Source organism: Molothrus ater, chromosome 5, assembly GCF_012460135.2.
Source record: "Molothrus ater isolate BHLD 08-10-18 breed brown headed cowbird chromosome 5, BPBGC_Mater_1.1, whole genome shotgun sequence".
Classification (NCBI taxonomy): domain Eukaryota; kingdom Metazoa; phylum Chordata; class Aves; order Passeriformes; family Icteridae; genus Molothrus; species Molothrus ater.
This window is the reverse complement of record NC_050482.2, coordinates 46,160,409-46,183,243: the sequence shown is the minus strand read 5'-3', so window position 1 is coordinate 46,183,243 and position 22,835 is coordinate 46,160,409. Positions and strand designations below refer to the sequence as shown.

General features: G+C 35.2%; 1 protein-coding gene across 1 annotated transcript in view; it reads left to right on the top strand.

Annotated features, from left to right (window-relative positions):
* Positions 1-22,835, top strand: part of ANKS1B (ankyrin repeat and sterile alpha motif domain containing 1B) — a 417,422-nt gene that overhangs the window by 187,792 nt on the left and 206,795 nt on the right. The window contains 2 exon segments of the mRNA XM_036400345.2: positions 7,120-7,700; positions 9,651-9,723. Coding sequence (XP_036256238.1) covers positions 7,120-7,700; positions 9,651-9,723 — 654 coding nt within the window.

The window sequence follows — 22,835 nt, the reverse complement described above, 5'->3', positions numbered from 1 at the left end:
TGAAAGATTCACTAAAAGTTACAGACAGACTGAGAGGATTTCTTTTTGCTTTTGCTGCATTGCAAAGCTGAAGCATTCCAGCAGAATTTTAGCTTGAATGTGAATGTTGAATTTGTCCAGCATTTCACCTGAGGGATGTTGACCATTATTTTATCAGTCTGATATGTTTAGTCCATAAAAATGTTAGCATGTTATTTTTCTGAAGAATCCTTATTTTGATGTGCAGGCATAAGGCAGAATTTTGTGCTGTAGAATGTGATGGTTCATGAGAGCCTGTCTGTCTTTAAGATGTCTAGGAACCAAGCCTTATATAGTCACATAGAAAGAAATCCTCATGGAAACGGCATTATGGAGGTGGCAGCTGCAGCTCTTTATTTTTGTCTGTGTTGAATTTTGCGGTAAAAGGTTAACCCTTTATGTGATTATGAAAATTACATTTATGTCCTCCTCAAATACAGAATATACATGTATCAGAAAAACCTGAAGATGTACAGAAGAGACAAAGCAGCTCAATAAGAGCTAAAATTAACTCTCGTGGTACCATATTACACTGCTGTTGCTGAACATTTGGGCAAGGACTATATTTAGGCATTATAATGTGGTTGGAATTAGCAGTAATAATTGCCTAATATCCTTCCTCACCCAAAGCTTTTTTCTTTGTTAGATACTGGCAAGCAATGTTCAGGAAACTCCGTATCTTTCCCTGAAAATCTTTCTCATCTTTTCATTTCCTGATGGGTCATAGGGAAACGATGAAGGTAGAGACAGTGAAGCAGTAAAACCCCTCACTACAGAGTCAAGTGCAGACTGCAATGCTAAGGGGTGAATTGGCAGTTTTGAAGCTTATGAGAGCAAACTCCCAACCCACAGAAACACTCACTCTAATTTCTAAGGGAATGGTTTTGAGAAGCTGGCAGTGTTGGAACCTGGGCACAGAGCCTGGAGACCATCAACAGCAACCTTGCCAAGCACTTTTTTTCTGGTTTCTCCAGATTTAAGAATAACCAGAAGAAGAAACTGCAGTCTGGCTGGACACTATTGCTCCTCTTCTGTGTTGTTGCTGGTGACAGTAGAAGCCCACAGTCTTCACCACTTCCTTAGTAATCTTGTTGTATCCATTGCAAGGTCCACTGTACCTTGCTATAACTTTGACTTGAGTGAGAAAACATTGTTCTGCCTCATCTAAGATATCTGCTGCCATCAAAGAGCTGTAGCTTGCTCAGAGCACAATGTTTTTTGCTGTGTGAAATAAAGCCTTCCTGAATATTGCTACTTCTGTTTTTTAAATACTATGAATTTTCTTGATCTTATACCTTTTCTTGCTGATCATCCCCTTTTATATCGCTTTGGCAATACAACTCATATCCTCACTACTGAGGGTATTCTAGTGCTTGCAAAGAAATCTTTACTATGCAAATATGCTTACCCATCCTTCTATAAGAGGGTAGTTTCCAAATATTGCTCAGTCCTGACTGTTGGTTTTAGCAATCAACTGAATGTGGGGAAAAGGGAGTTGAGAATACATTTTTGGGCAGATATTACACATGTGCAAAGTGTGATGCTAAAAACATCTTTCTGGATCAAATGAAAACAGAAGCTGAATAGAATAATCATGTCACAATACAGTTGTTACCATAGCTATAGAACAATTTTCTAGTGGATTTTTATTTTACATTAGAAATATTGTGCCATGGCAACAGCAATGCCTGTTAAAGATCTGACTCTGTCATTATAATTTATCTATTACAGCTCTTTTCATTAGTGTTATTAACAACTGTTATTCTCCTGAATGTACTTTAGTTAGGAACATGGAATCTCTTGAGATACAAATGTGAATAAGATGATTTCCAATTTTACATGATGCAAAACTCACAGTATTCAGTATGCTTCTGGTTTTCTTAATGTGTTCTGCAGTCTTGGAGTCAGAATCAGGAAAAAATATCTGAGTTTGTTGAAGCATCTGTAAATTATAACTCTCGAATACTGAAAGTGAGAAATGGTATTCCATGGAGTTCTATATATGTACCACGAGCAACTGTGCTGGGGTGCATCGCTGTGAAAATAAATAGCTGATTGAATTGCAATCTGCTGCCTAAATACCAGTTTGGTTGTATATAAACTGGTGATAATAGCAATATGTATCTGTGGCTTTGAGATTATGGCACAACTGAATTTATTTGTAGTTCCAAATGTAAATGTTTTCCTTGTAACACAGCTATGGCAGTATCACAGTGATTTTCAGAAGTAATTCTCAGATGGATAAGCTGTACGTGCACTTGTAATAACACTAAAGTTCTGTAGAAATGACATCTGTTTATGTTTTGGTATTATGATACTATTTACAAGTAAAAAGATAAAGTGGTAAGAAAAGCAGTATCTGGTAAGGAAGCAAGATCTCTTTCTGTTGGCTTTTTTTTTTAATTACAAAAATAAATGTACTTGCAAAAAGAAAAAAAATACTTATAAGCTGACTGCTTCTCTCCATTGGGATTGAGTCCAAGAGCTTGAACTTCTCATGTTCTCTTGTGTCCTCACCCTCTTTCCTAAAGTTCCTTCTCATAAAGCTTACTCAAATGTCTGGGAGAAGAAAAAGCTGTCATTATTAAATGGCTGTTCACTAAGTATAGACCTATGTATTTTATATTTATTTATATAAATTCTTAGTGCCAGTTAAGTTGGTTGAAATAATAATAATAATAAATAAAATTAAGAAATAATAAGTGGTTTAATAGCATGGGTTTTTTTCAATACACAGCAATATTCAAGACAAGAATTATTTTTATATGTTTAAAACCAGAAAATAATATATAAAATATCACATGTTTGCATTGCTACTAAGCCTCAGGAGAAATATTTATTTCAGTATAATTTCTCTTGAAGTTTATGACAGAAATATGCAGCAAATTAAAAAAAATCTATCTCAGAGATGGGTAATTATTAAGAGCAAGGATTTAAATTTTTTTTAATAAAGTTTCCTATTTTAGCAAGGGTATAGTAGTGGTATTATTCTGTGTAAAGCTTTTCGTTCTTTAAGTTCTTGAGATGGAGATCTTGGATATTCCCATGAACAATGAATCTGCATTTTTAGATAATGGTGCAGTTTGAAGAGCTTATTTAACATCTCACATTTCAGGTCTTAGGTCAACAAATACTGACTTGGAATAAGACAGAAAAGCATACTCTAGGAAATTATTTTACGATTATCTGTTGTATGGTTTATTTTTTCCTTCTGTGATTGCTTTAGAACGCGACAGGGAGTGATAGACTACTGTACTATTTAGAGCAGTGCTATAGTCCATCTCTGTGCTCTCCTTATGAACATAAAAGTATTAAATATTAACTGCCTTAGGAAACTAAAATAATAATGCAAGTCAGTATTCAAAGAGCATTAACCTTAACAGTTATCAGTTCAAAAGGCAGAATATTCAGAATTATAATTGGTTCACTAAACTGTTGGATATCTGGAGGATTTCTAGTCCATCCTCCTCTTTGGAGCAGGACTGTCATCGTGAGATTAGACATGTCTTTTCCTAACCAGGTTTTGAAACCGTCCAGGGATGCAGATGGCACCACTCTGCATAGCCTGCTTTAGGGCTGCAGTGCAGCATGCAGTGCACCCTGCTCCTTAACCTTCGTCATGACCACATGGATTTTTTTTTTTCCTGACAGCCCCAGTCTTTTTTGTTGCCTAGTATAGATGTGGTTTGCACTGCTCAAAATCATGGTGTGTAGAAGGTATAGCTATAAGATCTTTGTTTACATTGCCACATAATTAACAAAGCTCTTATTAAAAGTCTCTTTAATAAAAGTCTCCCTGTATCTGCCCGGGCTTTTTTTTACTCTGGTCAAGACAGACCAAAGGTTACCCAAGTAGCCATTAATCATATTCCTTGGGTTTTGAATTACGAATTTGACACATTAGGGGGTCTGATTTTTTTGATCTACTGAAATGAATAGTGACCATGCTTCAAAAATATTCTGTGTTTAAAAATGTTTAATACTCTGAACAAGGAAAATCTTGAGGAATCTCAAATCAGATGCCTAAACATTTTTGCATTTTCAGCATTATATCCTCGTGTTATCTCCTATTTTTCAAATTAGCATAATATCACATTACAGTCTCACCTTAGAAGGATATATGAGTTCATATCTGTGAACTTCTTAGATAGTGGACATCATAAAAACATGAGAAGCTGTTAAAGAAGTTGATATTCAAAGAAGAATTTAGATGCTGTGCAGTAAATAGGTAATAAGACCATTCATTTAAATCCCTGGAGATATTTAAAAGGTGTGAAGATGTGACTCTTAGGGACATGGATTGGTGGTGGTGGTAGACTAGGCAGTACTGGTTTAACTGTTGGACTTGATGATCTTAGAGGCCTTTTCCAAACTGACCAGTTCTATGATTCTTTGGAAATGTTGAGGTGTTCTTCTTCATTGAGCAACTTCATTCTCAACATTAAGTGAAATAGGGTATTTTTGAAAACTAGTACTGATCTTATAAAAAGTGGAATAGACTACTTGCTAACACATAAGAAGACTAATGTGTGCTCAAGCAACCTTTGTTTTAATTTTTCCTGACTTCCTTAAAGTATTTGTGTGCGTATTTTAAAGATGAAAGTTATGCCTAAAGTAGAATATATATACATATGTGTGCATAGTAGTAAGGGTTGTGAAAGATCAAGCTGAAAAAGGCTCATACAATATATTTGGGGTCTTTGCTGCTGCATCAACTATCAAAACAACCAGAATTAATGTTTTGGTATGCTCTCACTGCAACACTGCTGGAAAGACACACACACACACACACACACTTTGTAGTTATCAGTATATATATTTACTGACCACAGGGGAATGGGAGTTCTCAGTAAAAATGTACTTTGTTTACAGAAATAAATTGATGAAAGTCAGAGCATCAGATGCCACTGGTGCTTGGCAGTCTGTACTCTTAAACTGTTTGGGTTTTGCCAGTCTTTGGCCAATACTGAATAGACCCACCTAGACAGTGCCCAGGCACAGTGCAAGTTATAACTGAGACCAGAGACTATTCCCAGTAATTATTTGGATGGACCAGCTCTGTCATGAGAAGGAGAGTTTAACTTAAAGGACATGAACCTAGTAATTCCTTCAGATCCTCATAGCTGTTGGCCAATACTATTTAGTAAAATAGATGTAGCAAAGCTACTAGTGGAATTCTTGCAATCCAGGTTCTGTAAGCTGTTCTTTTTCTTGATTTATTGCCTCCTGGTTTACTTTGTCCTGACAAAAATATTTATTTCTTCAATGAGTTCAATACACAGCTATGAGGTACCTGTCTGGAACATCGAAATAGGATTCAGTTCATGGCAGATATATCAGGAAGGTATCTGGACACAAACTGAATGCTGTCTCCCATAAGTCACTGGCAGTGTAGTTAGCACAGTTAACAGAGTACAGAGAGTTATAGGTTCCACTCATTTTATTAATCTGATCTCTGACTATGGTGGGAGCTAACATGCTTCTTACCCATGTAGAAAAATTATGTGTCTTAATCTAGAGCAGAATCTCAGCTACTGAGTTTTTCATGTAAAGGAAAAGCACCAAAGCCACTAATTTTTTGCATAATTTATTCCTCATTTTGAATTCACCTTCAAAATTGCAGACATACGTATAAATCAGCAACTTTCAGAAATCAAAGAGAGAATGCCCCATGTCCTCCTTTTCCCCTGAAATTTCCCCTAAACCAAATTTTTCTAGGTATATTGATCCCTTAAGCACTGTCATGTACTACATTTAACCTTTCTCCATAACACCTCACGTCCTTTTGGTTGCAAAATGTCTGAAGTGTATATTCTAATAGGTTGTTTCTCAAAGAAGAAATGTGTATTTTCTTAGGTTCTTAAAATTTTATCAAATATAGAAAAACATTTAATTTTATATTTTTAAGCTGCTGACTAATAAGAGTTGATGAAGTTTTGAAGTACACACCAAAATCTTTCTTTTTATTCTTTTTAAAGTCAAGCACTTCTTTCTTTTAGAAAGGATATTTTGAGATTTGATTGGGGTTTTTTTTTGCCAGCAGATATTTTAGTTAATTGGAGAAAACTACTCAATATCTTTGCACATTATGTCATGATGCTATGCTCAATTCCTTGTGGTAGCTACTGCTGTGCTCATAATCCCACCGTTAGAGTCCATCTAGAATATACAAATTCTAGAAGGAATGAGATGAATTTATCTTTAAGAAAGTAGTTATAGAGATGTGACCATTAATAGGGACAGAGTTATTCTGAGTAGAACATGCTGACTTAATGCCATGTTGGTGGAGTGATGTTAAGCACACCAACACTTTAAGTGAGGCAGCTCAGACCTCCATCTTTTCCCCCCTCCTAGGTCTTTCAGCAACAAGCATAAAAAAGAGTTATAAAATTTTAATAATCCACTCTAAACCTTGCCAAAGTAGTGCATTTTTCTGTGGTTGCTTTTTGTGGTTATGTATGTGCTAAGTTACATATTAAGTGTGGTTGAAAAGACTTGATTTTGTGTTCTTTTTTCCCCAATGGTTACTATTACTATTCTCAAAAGTTCCCGAAAACAAAAACAGCACTCAAATCTATTCCTTAGAGACTGTCAGTAAAAAGGCATCATAGTGTAAATTCCCTATTATTATAATGGCTATAAAAAGAAAAATTACTAAGAATATTCGTGACAATAATGATTCTTCATGTATTTTACCACCTACAAACTACCTACCTAATTCATCATACTAAACTATATAATTTTTGCACATTTCAGCTCAATAGCAAACTAAAAGAGACATCATCAAGCCGATGGAATAGCAATAGCCATTTTATCTTATTTTATCTTATGAATTTGTTTTTTCATGGAGTTTTATTTATAGCACTGAGCATTGTTGGCTATTCTTCTACCAGCAGATATTTTAGTCAGGATAAAATAGTCATATTTAAGATTTTTTTTAAGAGAATAATAAATCAGTTTATGGCATAGTTGTCTTTTGTTTTTTTACGTAAGAATGTACCAAGCAGCATTAAAAAGTAATTTTGAGGGGAGTAAGGATTTTTTTTTTGTTTGCAGTATTTTATCACCCTTTTATGTTTACAAAGTACTCTCTCATTTCAGAGCAACGTAGCCAGGGTGAAACATCCACTGAAAGTGAGCTTCCTGAAGGACACCCTGCTGAGCAGTTTGCAGGTTTACTTCATGGATCATCACCTGCATGTGACCCACCTGAAAATCCACTGCAGCTGTACAGCAAAGTAAACCTGTGCAGTGGGCCACTGGAGAAAAGCATTTTGAGCAAGAGCGCAGCGCAGCAGATACAGCTACGGAAAGAGAGCAGCTCTGATCCTCCTGTTAAGAAAAAAAAGCCACCAATTGTAAACAGAACCATATTTCATACTAAGAATAAACCAGCAGAAAATCATACCCTGGTTGGTGCACCAAGGATCAGTGAACAATGGGTTATTACCACTGGGGGATTTGTGGAGCGAGCGTGCACACTGGGCAGAATACGATCTTTACCAAAGACCTTGCTGGAAATGCATTTGTGCAAAAATGTTTCAAAATCTGATTCTAATCTTATCACCCATCCACCAAATGATAAAAAAGCAAGAAGCAATTGGAGTGAACCCACGCCAAAGCCACAGTGCTCCAAGGGGAATTCGGAGAGAACACCTTCCTTCACGTCAGAGTGGGAAGAAGTAAGTTTTTTTTCATTTTTTAAGTACTGTGGTCTTGTGAAGACGCTGTTATTGTTTCCAGTTTCAGAGACAAAATAAAAAGTGAATATTCCACACTGCAAACCTCAGAGTGAATGTCACAGTGTACTTCATGGGAGTTCAACAGCTGGCACAAAATGCAAAGCATTTCTGTTCAAATGCTGCCCACTCAATAAAGTCTATTGTTTCCCTAGTGAACGAAGTTAACCAGAAGTAATTCTGCAATTTTTGTGGCACTGAAATTATTGTCTGCTAAAGCCCTCACCGCTGACAATATTAGTATTGGTAAAATCCTTAGTAACTGTGCCTTTTGTTTACATATTTTCTAATTATTTCCACCATGGCAGTGCCCATTAGCAAGAGCCAGGAGAAAATGGCAGCAACAGAGAGTTGATTGGGCATTCTACAAACCCTCCTTATGTATCATATCCTCTAACTAGTGTGTAGCCTATGTGCAAAATGCTTGGCACATACCTGGCTGCTGTGTGAATTGGGAATACTCTTATAGCAGCAATGAATTCAGAACTACTAACAGAAATTTCCACACTGAATTTGTAGTGCACATGCTTGCTCATATGAGAGGTTTTTATTTTAGGTTTAGAATTCAATTTAAATTAATTTTTAGATACCATATGTTTAACTTTTTTCCCTGTGCTGAATTTCAAGAATGTAAATGGTTCTTCATAGACAAAGAAGTACCCATCTCAGCGAAGTAAATTAAGAGTTTGAAATGTTTGGATCTTTGCTGCTCCTACAGAGAAGAGAGAATTTCTCTTTAAAACTACTACAGTGGGAAAATTCATCTATCTCCAGGGTGCTATTATGTTCAGAAAGAACCCCAAGTTTGATTATGTGGTTGGTTATTTTTCTAGGAAAATGTTTCAAGCTAACCTAAGTGTCTGATTTGTTAGGACATTGAAAGTCACTTTTGTAAGGGAAATACTCTCTCAGTGAAGATGTACTAAGGATATCAGGTTTTGATCTTTGCTACTTGGATATGTTATTATAAAATCCTGATTAGAATCAGGTCCAGGTTGGCCTTTCTACATGGTCATCAAGGTTTGATCTTAAAAGTAAAAAAGTGTCATATGTATATATATATATATATATATATATATATATATATATATATATATATATATATATGTGTATGTTTAAAGTATGAATGCTCAATCTATGCTCAATCTGCAGATTCTGTCAATTTCCAGACTTTCTTCTGTCACCAGTGACTAATATATACTTTTTCTACTAGTCCTAATATTAAGCTTAGTAAGGTGTGTTTGTCTATCTTCTTAGTCCACAGCAACCTTTTGATTCACTTTTTGGTTTGTCCTGTTCTTACAGAAAGTAAAATAGATACAGTGGTTTTGACCTAGTAAGTTCAATGTGCCTTAGATGCATGTGAGCAAGTTTTGGGATCAGTGCAGTGTTGTTTCACAGAGAATGTTGTTCTGTTTTATGTGGGGACACAACTATGTTTCATACTTATTTAGTGCCCTTGGGGCAGATGGAAAGAAAAGGGGGCTAGGAAATTCTCTGGAAATATTAATTGAACAATTGATCTAATTGTGTGTATTTTAAATACTTTGGAACATACAAAATATTTTTTATTCATTAATATTACTGCTTAAATAAACCAGTAGTGGTCATATCTAGATGACCAGAGTCATCAGTATGTAAGGAACTCTACCATGGAAAAAGATATACTAATCCTAAGCCTTAGTTTTTGCTAACATACAAAATTGCAAATCAAATTGCAGTCTCCAAATCAAAGTGGAGGAATTAATTGTCTACCTTTGATTTATGCATTTTTAAATTTTTAATTTTTTTTTCCTAATGAGGGTAATAATGCCATAAATCTATGCATGAAAAACTAAAATACAATACTGAAGATGGGATCCCACAAATTTTTCACTGTTCTCTCTTTTGTAGATTGATAAAATCATGAGTTCAATAGATGCTGGAATTAATACTGGACTGGGGGAGATGAAAGATCATGCTACAAGTAAGGAAAAACAAGCAACTAATGTTTAATTTTGATGTAATTGTCCATAGGGAAAATGTGGATAAGACATTGCTAAGTAACCCACTGTGTTGAAATAATTTGTAGATATTTGAATAACCATGAACAGAATCTATGTTGTTTACTGTTAGAGATGCATTAGGCCCAGTGTCCTGGAGCTGTTGCTTTAAATAGCATATTGGAGTCATTAATGTTGTTTTGAAATCTTACCAGAAAAAATACTCCATTAATGTCTTTATATTGAAGCCTTTCTTCTAGGGGGGTATTTTGCAATCTTTTTCAGATGAGGTTTTGTATGGAATGATGGAACTCTAGTATATATAATCCATTTACTGCCAACACTTTTTTTAGTATTGCATTATATAATGCTGCTTCGAAGAAATATTTGACAGGGCTGAAAATGTTGCTGACAGACAGTGACTGGTGTTAGCAATGATGGGAAAATTTGAAAACCTCTGCTACTAAGAACCCTAAGTCATGCTTAGCCTGTTGGTCTGTCAGCATAAACCTGTGCAACTGTGCTGATAAGAATTTTTAAAGCATTTTATTATGTCTTCTCCGTAACTCATGGAGGGAAAACTGCCTTGCATGTCCAAATAATTTAGTCCTGAGGCAAAGCTGTGTTACTCAGCTGTACTGGTACATCCCTGCTAAAAATTGCATTGGGTTTATATATAGGGCAGGATGTTATGTACCTTATCACTTAAAATTGGGAAAAGGATATATTTGAACAATGGTCCATTTCATGGAACATAACATATATACAGGATGAAACTGTGTCTTATCAATTAAATATAATTGAGACAGCTATTTTAACAGTAGCTCGCAGTGAAAAGAGGATCTAGGATAAAGAGAAAATAACTGATTTGAATGCAAATATAATTGCAGATAAAACAAGCAAACTCAGCTTATTTTTTTTCTAAAAAGAGTAAGGGGCAATATCATGAGAAATGCTAGGCATGTTGTTCTGGCAGTCTGTTCTTTGTGCAACTTGCAGCGTTGGAAAACAGAATTGTCCACAGACAAACTCCACATTAGGAGACAGTGAATAATTTCTGAAGATATTATAAATAATTCAGGATTTTCTGTGTCTTATATTTTATCATGGTAATTGTACTGGGTCTGCTGGAGATGGAGTTATCTTTCCCACAGCAGCCTTCACAGTTCTTTGCATGGGTACCTAGAAAGGTGTTCACGTGTCAAACACCCTGGTGCTCACCCAGCACCAAGGCCTGCCTCTCCCACATTCCCCCCTCGCCAGTGGGAAGAGGGTGGGCAAGGCCTTGGGAGAGAACATATCCAAGACAGCTGACTCAAGCTGCAAAGGAATGTTTCACACCATACAGGGCTGGACAGCAATAAAAGCTAAGAAAAAGGAGGGGGAGGCTGGATATCACCTCCTAATAGGAAGTAGAGAATAAATATTTTGTTTTCCTTTGGTTTCACACAGACCTTTTCTTTTGTTGTATTAAACTGCCTTTATCTTGACCCAAGGGGTTTTTTTCTGTCTTATTCTCTCCTGTGCCCTGTCCTGCTCAGGGCAGTGATGGAGTGGCTTGCTGGGCACCTGGCATCCAGCCAGGGTCAGCTTCCCACAGCAGCACACAGGCACCAAAGGCAAAATTGGATGTAGGGTAAGAAGCTGCAGAGCAAGTAAAAGCCATGAAAGGGAGACAATAGCAACAGTATATGTTTGAAAATTTCCATATTTTGGTGATGTGTAAATACTACTCTGTCTGTTCCCATGACTGACCACTGCTTTTCATTTATTACATTTTTAAGATCAGAAAATACCTTACGACTCTTGTCATCAGCCATTTTGTACTTCTACTGCATACCTTTTGTTTCTTGACATAGAAATATGGCATTTGGGGTTTCAACCCTTGCAGATGGCAGAAGATCTACTCTTTGCTTCTTTTCCCAGACACTGCTCAATGTCCAGTGTGGACATTGAGTCCTTACTTACTTTCTATTCAGCGTGCAGCTTTCTAAATACAAACTTCTTTTTTTTCTTTCCTGTCAACTTCTTCACAGTCTTTAGCTAGTTTAGGATGATAATTTGATTTTGCTCTTAATTAAGATATCAAGTTATGATCAATCGAAGTACAGCTATCTGTCCTTAAATTTTATCAATTTTGCTTTATATGCAGCTTGCAATAACGACATGTCTTTCTACTATAGACCTGAATATATGCAGCTTCACATGTATGCCTTCCACTTTTCATTCCTTTTGGCCATTTCCAGATTTAGTCAAACACAATTTAGGCAGCAAAGCAAAGGGAACTATTACTGAATCAAATGAATTGCATGCATCAAACATGTTATGTGGGATTCACATTCTCAGAACCTGAGAGAAGCAATGAGAGAAGCAGAGAAAAGAATGATCAAAACAATTCTTATCTCATTTTCTGCACCTGTGTTGTGCCAAAGTAGAATGCAATATGGAGGTTGTTCGCCCAGAGTGGTGGTGTTTTGTTTCCTTGGCCTATCAGGGCCAAGTGCATGTTCAGACTGTCGGTCAGCAGACAGTCACAAGATTTTGTTGAGTTGAGTGCTTGTGCAGTTTCAGTTTAAATGTAGTGTAATATAGTATGGGATAATATAGTATAATATAATAAAGTAATTAATTAGCCTTCTAATATCAATAGAGTCAGATGCATCATTTCTCCCTGTAACAGGGGTCACCTTGATTTACTATAATGTTATACTTCAAGTACATTATTTTTTATTGCATAATAACCAAGTAATAGATTATCCAGGAGGAAATAAGGAGTTCTTACTTCTCACTGCTAGCAGGCTTCTCCTTAAACATAGCACAATCAAAGGTAACGATCTGGCCTATGCTTAGGAATAAAAATTAAGTAGTATGGTATCACATAATATAATTTTGAAATACTTCATCATTTTATGTATAAATATGAGGTATTTTAGTTTTTACTTGAATATATGTGGAAAAAGCTTATCCGTAAAGCTTAAAAATAATATTTTTATGTTCAGAGTGTGTAAGTCAAAGAAACTTCTACTGTTGAACTGTAAGCATCTGGATCATTGAGCGCTGTATTCAAGCAACTTCACTTGCCTAATAACTTTTTAGCAAGCAACAAAATTCCTGGTAATACTGAAGAGTAAACGTAGCTTCCTATGGAATCCTTCATTTTAGTGTTTGCTTAGTCCTGTACTTTATATTGTATTTCAGTATTTTCATGAACTGCTAATAAAACCAAAAATATGTAAAATTCAAGCACAAATACTAGATCAGTCATAAAGAGCTTTTAGTACTACATAGTATCTCATTCTTAGTGGAAAATATTTGAGAGGAAATATCTTGTATGCTCGTAATTAAATAGCTTTATTTAAAATTAAACAATGATGACATCCTGTGATGAAATTCTTGAATACTCTTGCCAGAACTTTGGCCTATATTTTCCTAATGGTAGTATCTGGAAAGACTTCTCTTGGATCTCCAGGGAAATCTCCTAAGAAGCAATTAGAGGACCAGTAAAAGGAGAGATTCAAAACTGAGTATGCTCATGAGGATTTCATCCACAGCATGCATTCAGGAACAAAAAAAATTAAAGCAGAGCTTTCCATTTGGTAACAGAACAGGTACTGGAGGAGCAAACTTAAAACTACAGAGAGGAAGATGACTGTTGATGTCCTCTGAGAAATTAAAAGCAGGAGTGCTTGACCAGGAAACAAGCAAGAACAACTCTTGATAACTGAAAAAAGCCCCAAACACTAGCCCAAGGAATAAAAAATCCCTGTTGCCCAGAGGAAATGAAAGGTGCTGCTGGCTACTGGTCTTCTACTCAAGGTGATGTGGAAACATCTAGAACACCTGGCACTTAAATTATGGCTTATGTGTTTCTTCAGAGAGTCAAATTTTTCCAAATCACAAAGGATTCCACCAATAATTAGCATAGGATAAAGAATAATAATGCTAAAAATTATTCTGCTAAGAATTATCCTAGCAAATCAAATGTTCTTATCAGGCTCTATGGCAGTGAATAAAGAAGTTGAAGATTCAAGATAATGTCCAAGTTTAGCATCAGTCAGATACACCCTAAATGTAACTCTTCTCTCTCCTGAGAGAAATTTAAAATGAGAACCATTTGGCAAGAACAAAAATCATTATCTTAAATAAGGCAACTTGAACATAGGTCTTGTCCCTGGGATGATTTAAAACAAGATTAAAGAAGTGACTAGAGAAAGTCATGGGTCAGTTTGCAAGGTATCTTAGCTGTTTGCATGCTAATGGTAGAATAACAAGGAACAGAGAAGAAATAACTGAAGAGTTAATGAGGAAAACAAGAATTAATTGAATATTACAACAAAATTTACATTGTAGGTACTTTATCATATATATCACAATAGTAGTACAGTCATATAGAAGCAGGGAGAAGAGAGGAACTTTTGGCTTGTATTTCAAAACCAGTTGCTTTCAGATCTCAAAAATAGGATTAGATAGAGCTTTTAAATATCTGTTGGTGTCCAGGGAAGCAGTGAAGAATACATTTGTTCTTGAGTTTTTTCCAAAGACATTGGACATTATAGAAATGGAGATTTTTATTTGCCATTTTTGTGTAAGAAATTACATTGACAGACTGCCCAGGGGAAAAAAAGCTGAAAAAGGTAGATATCAACAAATTCAGAAATTTAATTTTAAGAAATATATAGGGCACAGGTTTAAGACAAATCTGTGGGGGTTTCAATAGAAATCTACAAAAGACCATAATGCAATCTTCACCAATGTGAAGAAAAGAAAGTGTAAAAGACCAGCTGAGCTAAATTTTCATCTCTTCTTCCACCTTAGGCAAAATGAGGAAAATTTCTCTTAATGAAACATGGTGGAATAGCACACATGTGTAGAGACGTGTCAAAAGTGCCAAAGCACTCATTGAGAAGCAACTAGCAAGATTTAATATAACATAATTATATTAGTGCATTAATAGATAGAAGAACAAAGAGATGTTCAGTACCTTAGAGAGCTCCTGGAGGAAAGGAAAGGGTGCATGGAGTAGGAGCAGAGAAGGGAAAAGCACACCATGATTTTTTATTACATGAGTTTTCTGTAGAGGTTGTCGGTGAATATATGACATCCACAGTTAATCCTAGAGCTAAAACCTCAATTGTAGATAAGGAAAGAACAGACTATATTGGTTAGGTTTCTTAACTGTCTGCAAAACTTAGGCCTATTAGTGGCTTTCTGTGAGATTTCATGAGGGATGTATCAGGTACCAGAAGACTAAATAAGAATAACATAGATCTTATCTTTAAAAGAGGAAAGAAAGAAGAATGTGGGGAATTATTTTCAATTAATAAACAAGTCAATGAACAGATATACTTCTTTAAGTAGCTAGAAGAAATAAGTAATAAACAATATGGATTTGCCAAGAGCAAACCTATGAAAGCCATCTAATTCCCTTCTGGGAGTGGATAGGAAATATTAGGTAAGGGAAAATAGTAGATGCCCAGTATTTGGACTTCACTTAAGGTTTTGACACTGTCTCATTTGTCTTTCTTGCAGATTAATTAAGAAAGCATGAGCTTGATGAAAGTAATGGTAGGTCAGATAGATTAATCTTATTCGTAATGTCTAAATTCAGACTTCTGGAGTGTGGACTGCATTGAGCATATGTGAGCCATTATTGCTGAGTTAGATAAGCAGGCATTTTTTTGTTATTGGTCATCATGTCTAAATGTCTGAAGCATGCAAAATGGCACTGGTGTCTTAGAGGAGCTCCTCAGATGTAGCTGACTAAAACTACCTAAAGTGAATCTCCCTCTGTTCTGCAGGACAAGATTATAAAGGTGGTATAGTGAAGCATCCAAACAGATTATTATTATTATTATTATTATTATTATTATTATTATTATTATTATTATTATTATTATTATTATTATTATTATTATTATTAGGATTATTAGGATTATTAGGATTATTAGGATTATAACTTTGGTTACATCCAGTAGCATCTGCAAGACTTTTGAATAGTTGCCAGAATGAGAAAGAATAACAGTTGGGATATAACTGACCTTGGCTTGAGTCAGAATGTAATAGATCACTGGTTTATACCCCTTTGAGTCTATTGCATAATGATTCTGTGACTACTGTGATAACATGATTTAGAAGGAGCCTATCTACAAAGTAAAGTAAAAAGAAGACACACTAAAATTTCATATTTTCTTTGCCTAATTATAAACAACTTTTTTCCAACAATAAGTCTTTCAAGACATACACAGCAATAAACCTGTGTTAGTTGTAGCTTGGTAGCTGTTTGTAGGTGTCTCAGGTAGCTGTGTGCAGATGTGACTCAGGGTTTACTTATATTTGCAAATCACTTGGAAGGGAATAATAAAAAATAATCTACTTCAAAAAAAAACCAAACTAAAATAGGTAATGGATATCATATCATCATCATGATTAAAGCTAGCATTGTGTCAAATCAGAGAAGTTAAAATAATGAGTAAGAAAATAATTGTTGAAAGTCATTCCACATCAAAATAGTCAACAATCATTTTAGTTTTTTGAGAGAGTCACTTATGTCAAATATGTTCTAGCACATGGAGGGTGATTTACAGTTTTATAATGCTACTGATCATAAATTCTGTTTTGGATGCTGTCCATAAATGCACTAAACAGTTGCTGTGTGTATACAAGTCAGGATATTTTTGGTCAGCTGAGAATGTACCTACCCTTGAGTGCTCTCATTGTTCCACCTAGAGGCAGAAAGGGTAGAGTTTACTGAATTACCTTAATTTTCTTGATCTAAAATTTTATTTTGAAACATACTGTCATACTTTTTTGTTACAGCTGAAATAAACAATTCTCATTGCATTTAGGAAGATTGTATTTTACAGGGTTTCGTGTTGCCCTTTTGTGAGAGCAGTGCCTGTTCCTGTGCTTGGAGATAATCCTAGCACCGCTTGCAGCATCTTTGCCTTGATATCAATATCAAGGCTACAAACCTTGCTCAATGACACAATCTGAGCGCTTGCCTTTCGAAGATTAATGTTGCATTTTGCTGGAAGGGGTATATGAAACAGAATCACACCACATGAGAAAAAAAAAAGATTTTCGAGGAAACTAGCAAATCTTGTGGAATATTTACTTTAGCAGTATGTATCCCCGTGTGTACAGCTTCAGAGAGACTCATGAGTTGGCTCTTTTAGGGCTGCTTTGAAACCAGAAGGCCTCTGGAACACTGAAGGCTATGCCTGAGTTGACTGCATTAGCTGTATCTCATTTGAAGGCAGGACTCCACTGCATTGTGCTGTATTCTGAATAAACCTACAATTCCACTTTATGTCAAGATTTTTTGTACAAAGACGTTATTGCTTCTCAATGTGCCCGCTGTATGTTTGGGGTTCAATGTCTTGTATCCAAACTTAATGCCAAGGACTGACAGTAGGTCACAGAGCATTGAATTAGAGTACGTTTTGTAGTGTCCTTTCTCAAATCTTCCATCTCAGGATAAAAGTTGTAGACAGTCATCATATAAAAGTTATTTTCTTTGTTTATTTACCTTCTCTACTGACACAAACAAGGCTGTTATTGATGATTTCTTTGCAGTATAGGGAAAATTTTAAGAAATTTTACTTTTCAGATTTGTGAGGGAAATTACTTTGAGCACAAAGTTGGGAAAATAAAATAGACATGACTTCACCAGCTTAGGAAAAGATGGAATCAGGTGGAGCCATATCCAGAAAAGCTGACTGAGAAGAGTAAGGGTTCATGTTGCACCCTGTAGAGCTGTAAGACAGTTGAAATTGGGCAAAACCCTTGACTGCCTGAAGCTACATGCTTTGGTTTCCTGTCTTCCCCCTGTTCCACTGCCACTGCTCAGACATGAAGCCTTCATCATCCCTATAGTGGTTCTGCCTATAAAAGCTAATATATTAACTGAAAAGTCAAGCTTTCTTTTAACAAATGAAGCCTTGTTAGGCTGGTCCTTTTCTGTTTGCTGCCATATGGTTGCAGTTTTGGCAAAGTGGTTTTCCTCCAAAGCTGTTAATATCCTCCCTCCTCCAAGAGCTGAAAACAGATAAAATATAAGTACTTAAGGCAGAATTTTAATTGGATATGTGTAGGCACATTGGCATAAGGCAGATTTCACAGTGGTACATTATAGACTTAAAAGTATATTTTTTTTGTAATTCAATTCCTGTTTTGCAGCATTTACCTTGTCCTTTTTAAATCTCCATTTGGTTAAAATAAGATCTTTAATAAAGTGGACTTAATTAATAGATTTTAATAAAATGAGCCATGAAACTTCTCACTAAGAGGGACACCTCTTAAGTTTACAGTTTTGAACACATAACTATAATTTTGCCATAGGCAACCACAACAACCAGACAGTACAATAAGGATAACACCACTTCTCTCCCAACTTCCCTTTAGAAGCTGATATGCTGTGCTAAAAGACCAAAATACCTGTAATCTCATAGCTGGCATAAAAGACAGAAGGAACCTGCCTCTGTAGATGATGAGACGAGGCAGCTCCAGCAGCTGGTGTCTGCTGCCCATGCTGTTTGATGCTTCCTCAATAGGAAATACACAAGCAGTCTGCAATTACTAAGCTGCAAGTCATTGAACTCTTTAGCAACAATTATAGGACTGCAGTTCAGGAAAGAGAGCCACACATTTGTGTTTGGGTCTGCCCTTCCTTGTATCCCGTCAACTACTGGAATGTGGAATTTTATTTGCAATGGCAGAACAGCTGGGGGGAATTTGCATAAACAAAGTCAATATGCAATGTTACAGAAGGCAGAAATGACTTTTCTTTTAGGTAAGATGGTTTTCAGTCAGTCCCACTCTTGTATGGAGCTCAGAACCCAGGAGCAAGGAGGTGTGCATGTGTGTGTGGCCAAGTTGCTTGTCCATGGTCACTTCTGTGTGTTGTGGTAGGCTGACTGTGGCATTCTTAGTGTATCTGTTGGATTCTTTTTGATTAGGACAAGCAAACTTTCTTTCCATAGGCCTTTAGGAATCAACCTTTGCTGTGGTATGGCCCTTTGGATCCAAAATTTTCTTCAGCAGCACTCATTGTTTTTTCTCAGATATTTTAGGCCATCCTTTTGGAATAACAAAAAGATGAATATCACATGCAATGTGCTGTAGTGTTGTTGCTGTAGTGCAGGGTCTTCTGCTGATAAATTGTCTGAGCTGTTGTTTTATCAGAGCACACTCCTCCTCTTGACAGGAACATATTCCCTAGTGTTTTACCACTGCCAGCAGTGTCCTTGATTATCAGTACAGACCATGCCTTTAACTCTTTGAGGCATGTGTTTTCTGTGTTTTCTGGTGTTTTCACATATGCATTTCTGCCCCTGCATTATTCATACCAATCTTTCTATTTCTGTTAATAATATCTTCATTTCAAATTATTTGAATGGCAATTTAAATCTATGCAATTATCTAGATTATAAAATAGTGGAGAACAGAAGGCATATAGCTATAAAATATTAGGAAGAAATATTTTTAGCATTTATTTACTGAGGACATGATAGTCTGAATGTATTGCATGTCACTGAACTTACCTAAAGATCATATAAATTCTACAGAAGTTATCACATATATTTGGGTTAATTTTTTTTTTTTACTTCTACATCATAAAAACCTAAACAAGAGATAAAAATGTATCTGTTTTAATGATGTATTTAGTCCCAAAACAAACCTTACAGAAACTGGGCGAACTGCAAGATGATTGTAGAGTTTTTAGCTATGTTTTATAACAAATGCAATGGGAGTTGGATGCAAAAGCTGCAGGCATTTATTTTATTTTCTTATACTCAAGTATTCCTATTATATTAGCAATTTTGCCCTGTGGTGTCTTTAAATGTAATATTCAGCTCTATATTCTTCATAAACCTTTTCTTTTGAAACAGCCTACTACAACAGAAGACTCAGGCTAAGCAGAAAATAGAGTAAAAATGTAAGTCATTGGACCATATTTATCAAAGTAGTTTTTAACTCTGATACATTTTCTTTTTACATTTCCACTCTCTCTAGGAGTGCCAATCAACATTTACCTTTTATCTCTGCTCATGCTTTTTGTGTTCAGCATTAGGCTTCTTTTTCCAAAACTGTTGGAAAGCAATTGGGTCTTTATATTCACAGACTTGGATAAATTATTTCTGTCATATGTCTTCTAGAAGGAATAGAGAATATTGATAGCAAACAAAGAATCTTAGGAAAATGGAACTATAATGTCATAAATATTGACATCCATCAGAGAGTAAATGTACAGCTTAATTTTTGTCAATTTTGGTGTAGTCTACTACTGCCTGTCAGACCTGGTCTGCAAGAGAACTGTTTCAACAGAGGAGTCTTCTACAAACTCTCTTTTAACTGGAGGACTGATATGTCATTTTGACTGACTTATATGCTGGGACTTTTCAGTGGTACACATCAGATTTAACATGCTGTTAAAACAGCATAGGAAATTAAGGCTCTATTCCAATACGAAATTTTCTCCTTTTTAAAAAATAAAAATTAAAACCATCAGCAGTCTAGTCTGCTGTACCATTATTTCTGAGATACCAAACTTTTTTTTCCCCTTACAGAATACCAACAATTTATTCTTCTTTGGGAAATTTTGTCAGATCTAAAGGGGTTTTTTTTTATTTTCTAGAAGTACTTATTCTCAGAAAGAGGAATGCATGCTGAATCCCTACCACGTCTTCTTTTATTTTGTTCTTAAACTAATAGCTAATCCATCCATTCTGTTGTTAAATATGGTTAAAAAAGAAGTCTTTATGACCACACACATGAAACAGTTATGTACAGTTTGAATGCTACTCAAATCTATGGAAATTCAAATAGTGTGCTTACCACTGTTATTAAAGCCTGTTTCAGTATTTTTAAAATATTCTCATATTTTAAAATATATATATAATTTCCTTCTAGAAGAAGTGAGAGATACTGAGTTATAAAGAAGATGTGTATGTTAATACGTCATGATATAGAGCTATATTATATACACTTCTACTATTTTTTTTGAGATAGAGTGCAGAATGGTACGAATATATAGAATGCAAAACAGAAAAGCAGATTTTCAGTGACTTCCAAGGGCATGAAGCTCAGAAATACTGACAAATAATAGTAAAATGGAGAGTTCAGTATTATGATGTTTTAGTATGTTTGGGGATAGTGCTTAGAAAAACTGTCTATGTTTCTCCACAGAAAATCAAAAGTAAGTGAATAAAAGTTATTCTCACTTTAAAAGTTTGGATATACCTGCCTAGGGCCCTAATCTTACAAAATCACACTGATAAAAAAATCATGTTAGATCTCAAATTAGTTTGTTGTGAAAGTTGCTTAAAAAATAGTATTGCTCACATTATCTCCTGGGTTTTAATGGTAGTAAATGGGTTCCTAACACTTAGGTGGATTTAAAAACATATCTGAGGATGATGTTAATGCTGCACTCTGCTATTCCTGGTCAGTTCTCTCATCTGTCAGACCAGTTCCTCAAGTCACTGAGATGTATAGAATGTATCTTTTCCCACCATGGGGTTGAATATATGTCTAAGCTTTGCCCATCTAGATAAGAGATAAAAGGATCAACCAAGGAAGATTATGGGATTCAGAACTTGAAAATAAAAAAAGGATTGAAACACTTTCAAAGTTATTTCCAGTAAAACTGTTTCTCCACTGAACCACAATGGTGTGGGGGAAGTTTCCACTTCCACTTTCCACCATTCCACTTTCCAAAAACAGTTTGGCTGGATTTCACAAAGTTAATGCCAGAGTGCTTGCTGTTGTACCTAAAAAGTAGCAAGCCAACAATGCCCTCATTCTATAATGCTCTAATAATAATCTTACTGTAATTCCAGAGGTTAAGAGATATTTTTTTCAAGACATGATAAATTATGTGAAAAGAATTATCAGATTACTTGAAAGCTTTAGAAATCACATGTTTAGGTTCAGCTTTTTCCTTGATGTCTAATCTGAACCTTACAACTATTTAGCCACTTACACACATGTATGTTAATATATTATTCAATTTGCTTGACTAAATTGAACAGTGTTTATTTCTAAAGCAGGATCAAATTCAATACCAGGTTGAAAAAACATATGCAGAATAGGAATCAGCACATCAATGGAATTAAAAATATCAGATGCAAAATGAGGCTTTTGCAGCCTGTGGCCAGAAAATACTTTAAAGGCAGCAGAATATTCCTGACTTCTAAAATCGGTTTTAGAGATTTGGCTTTAATAATCAGATTTTTATTTTCATGTGTGATTCCTAGTGGCAAATCTCTAAAACTTTGTTCAGTATCTCTGGTGGTGTTTTGTATGAAATGCTAGGAGTGTTGCTTTCAAAAATATGTTAGGGTTGGAGATGTTGTGGCAAGTGAGACTATGATGAAGTTTATCTTTCATAAATGATATAGAGATCTAAGTCTACCAAAACTGTATTAATAGTGGTTTCTTGAAAATTCAGCTGATTCACTCATTTTTCCTTCTAGTAGTCCTTGGATTTAAATAGATATGAATCTTTGGATTAATATTTCTAGTAATCACATTTTGAGTAATCACAAGAACATCACATGCTAGTTGAAAAATCTTTGGCTTATTATAGAATTTACAGTGCACCAAATTGTTTCTAGTTTTCATTCCACCTACAGAAAATGAAGTAATTCAGAATATTGAACTTATTAAAGGGAGTTCATTTACTTTCTAACCCAGACTGTTAACCTGAGTTCATGATTTTAATGCTAGGATCAGTATTTTCTTGTTTCATTTCCCTGTATTCAGGAAGGTACTGCATCAGAATGCCTTCACATCCTTCAAAAATTATTTGTGATATGCTACTCACCAGCCCTACAATGTAACTCATGATACCAGGAATTTTACAAAACTGTTTTTCTACTTTTATCCATTACTTTATTTTAGGTTACTGTATTATTACAATTCTGAGAATGGCTGAGGTTGAATTATTGATTGATAATATGAATTTCCATTAAATGCTAAAAATAGCGTTTAGTCTAAAGTTGTTCTGGAAACTACTTCTAAAGTGTATTTATTATTCGTTGACAATAAATACTTGCACTTCATGTGTGAGTTTAGATAAATATTTCTTACAAAC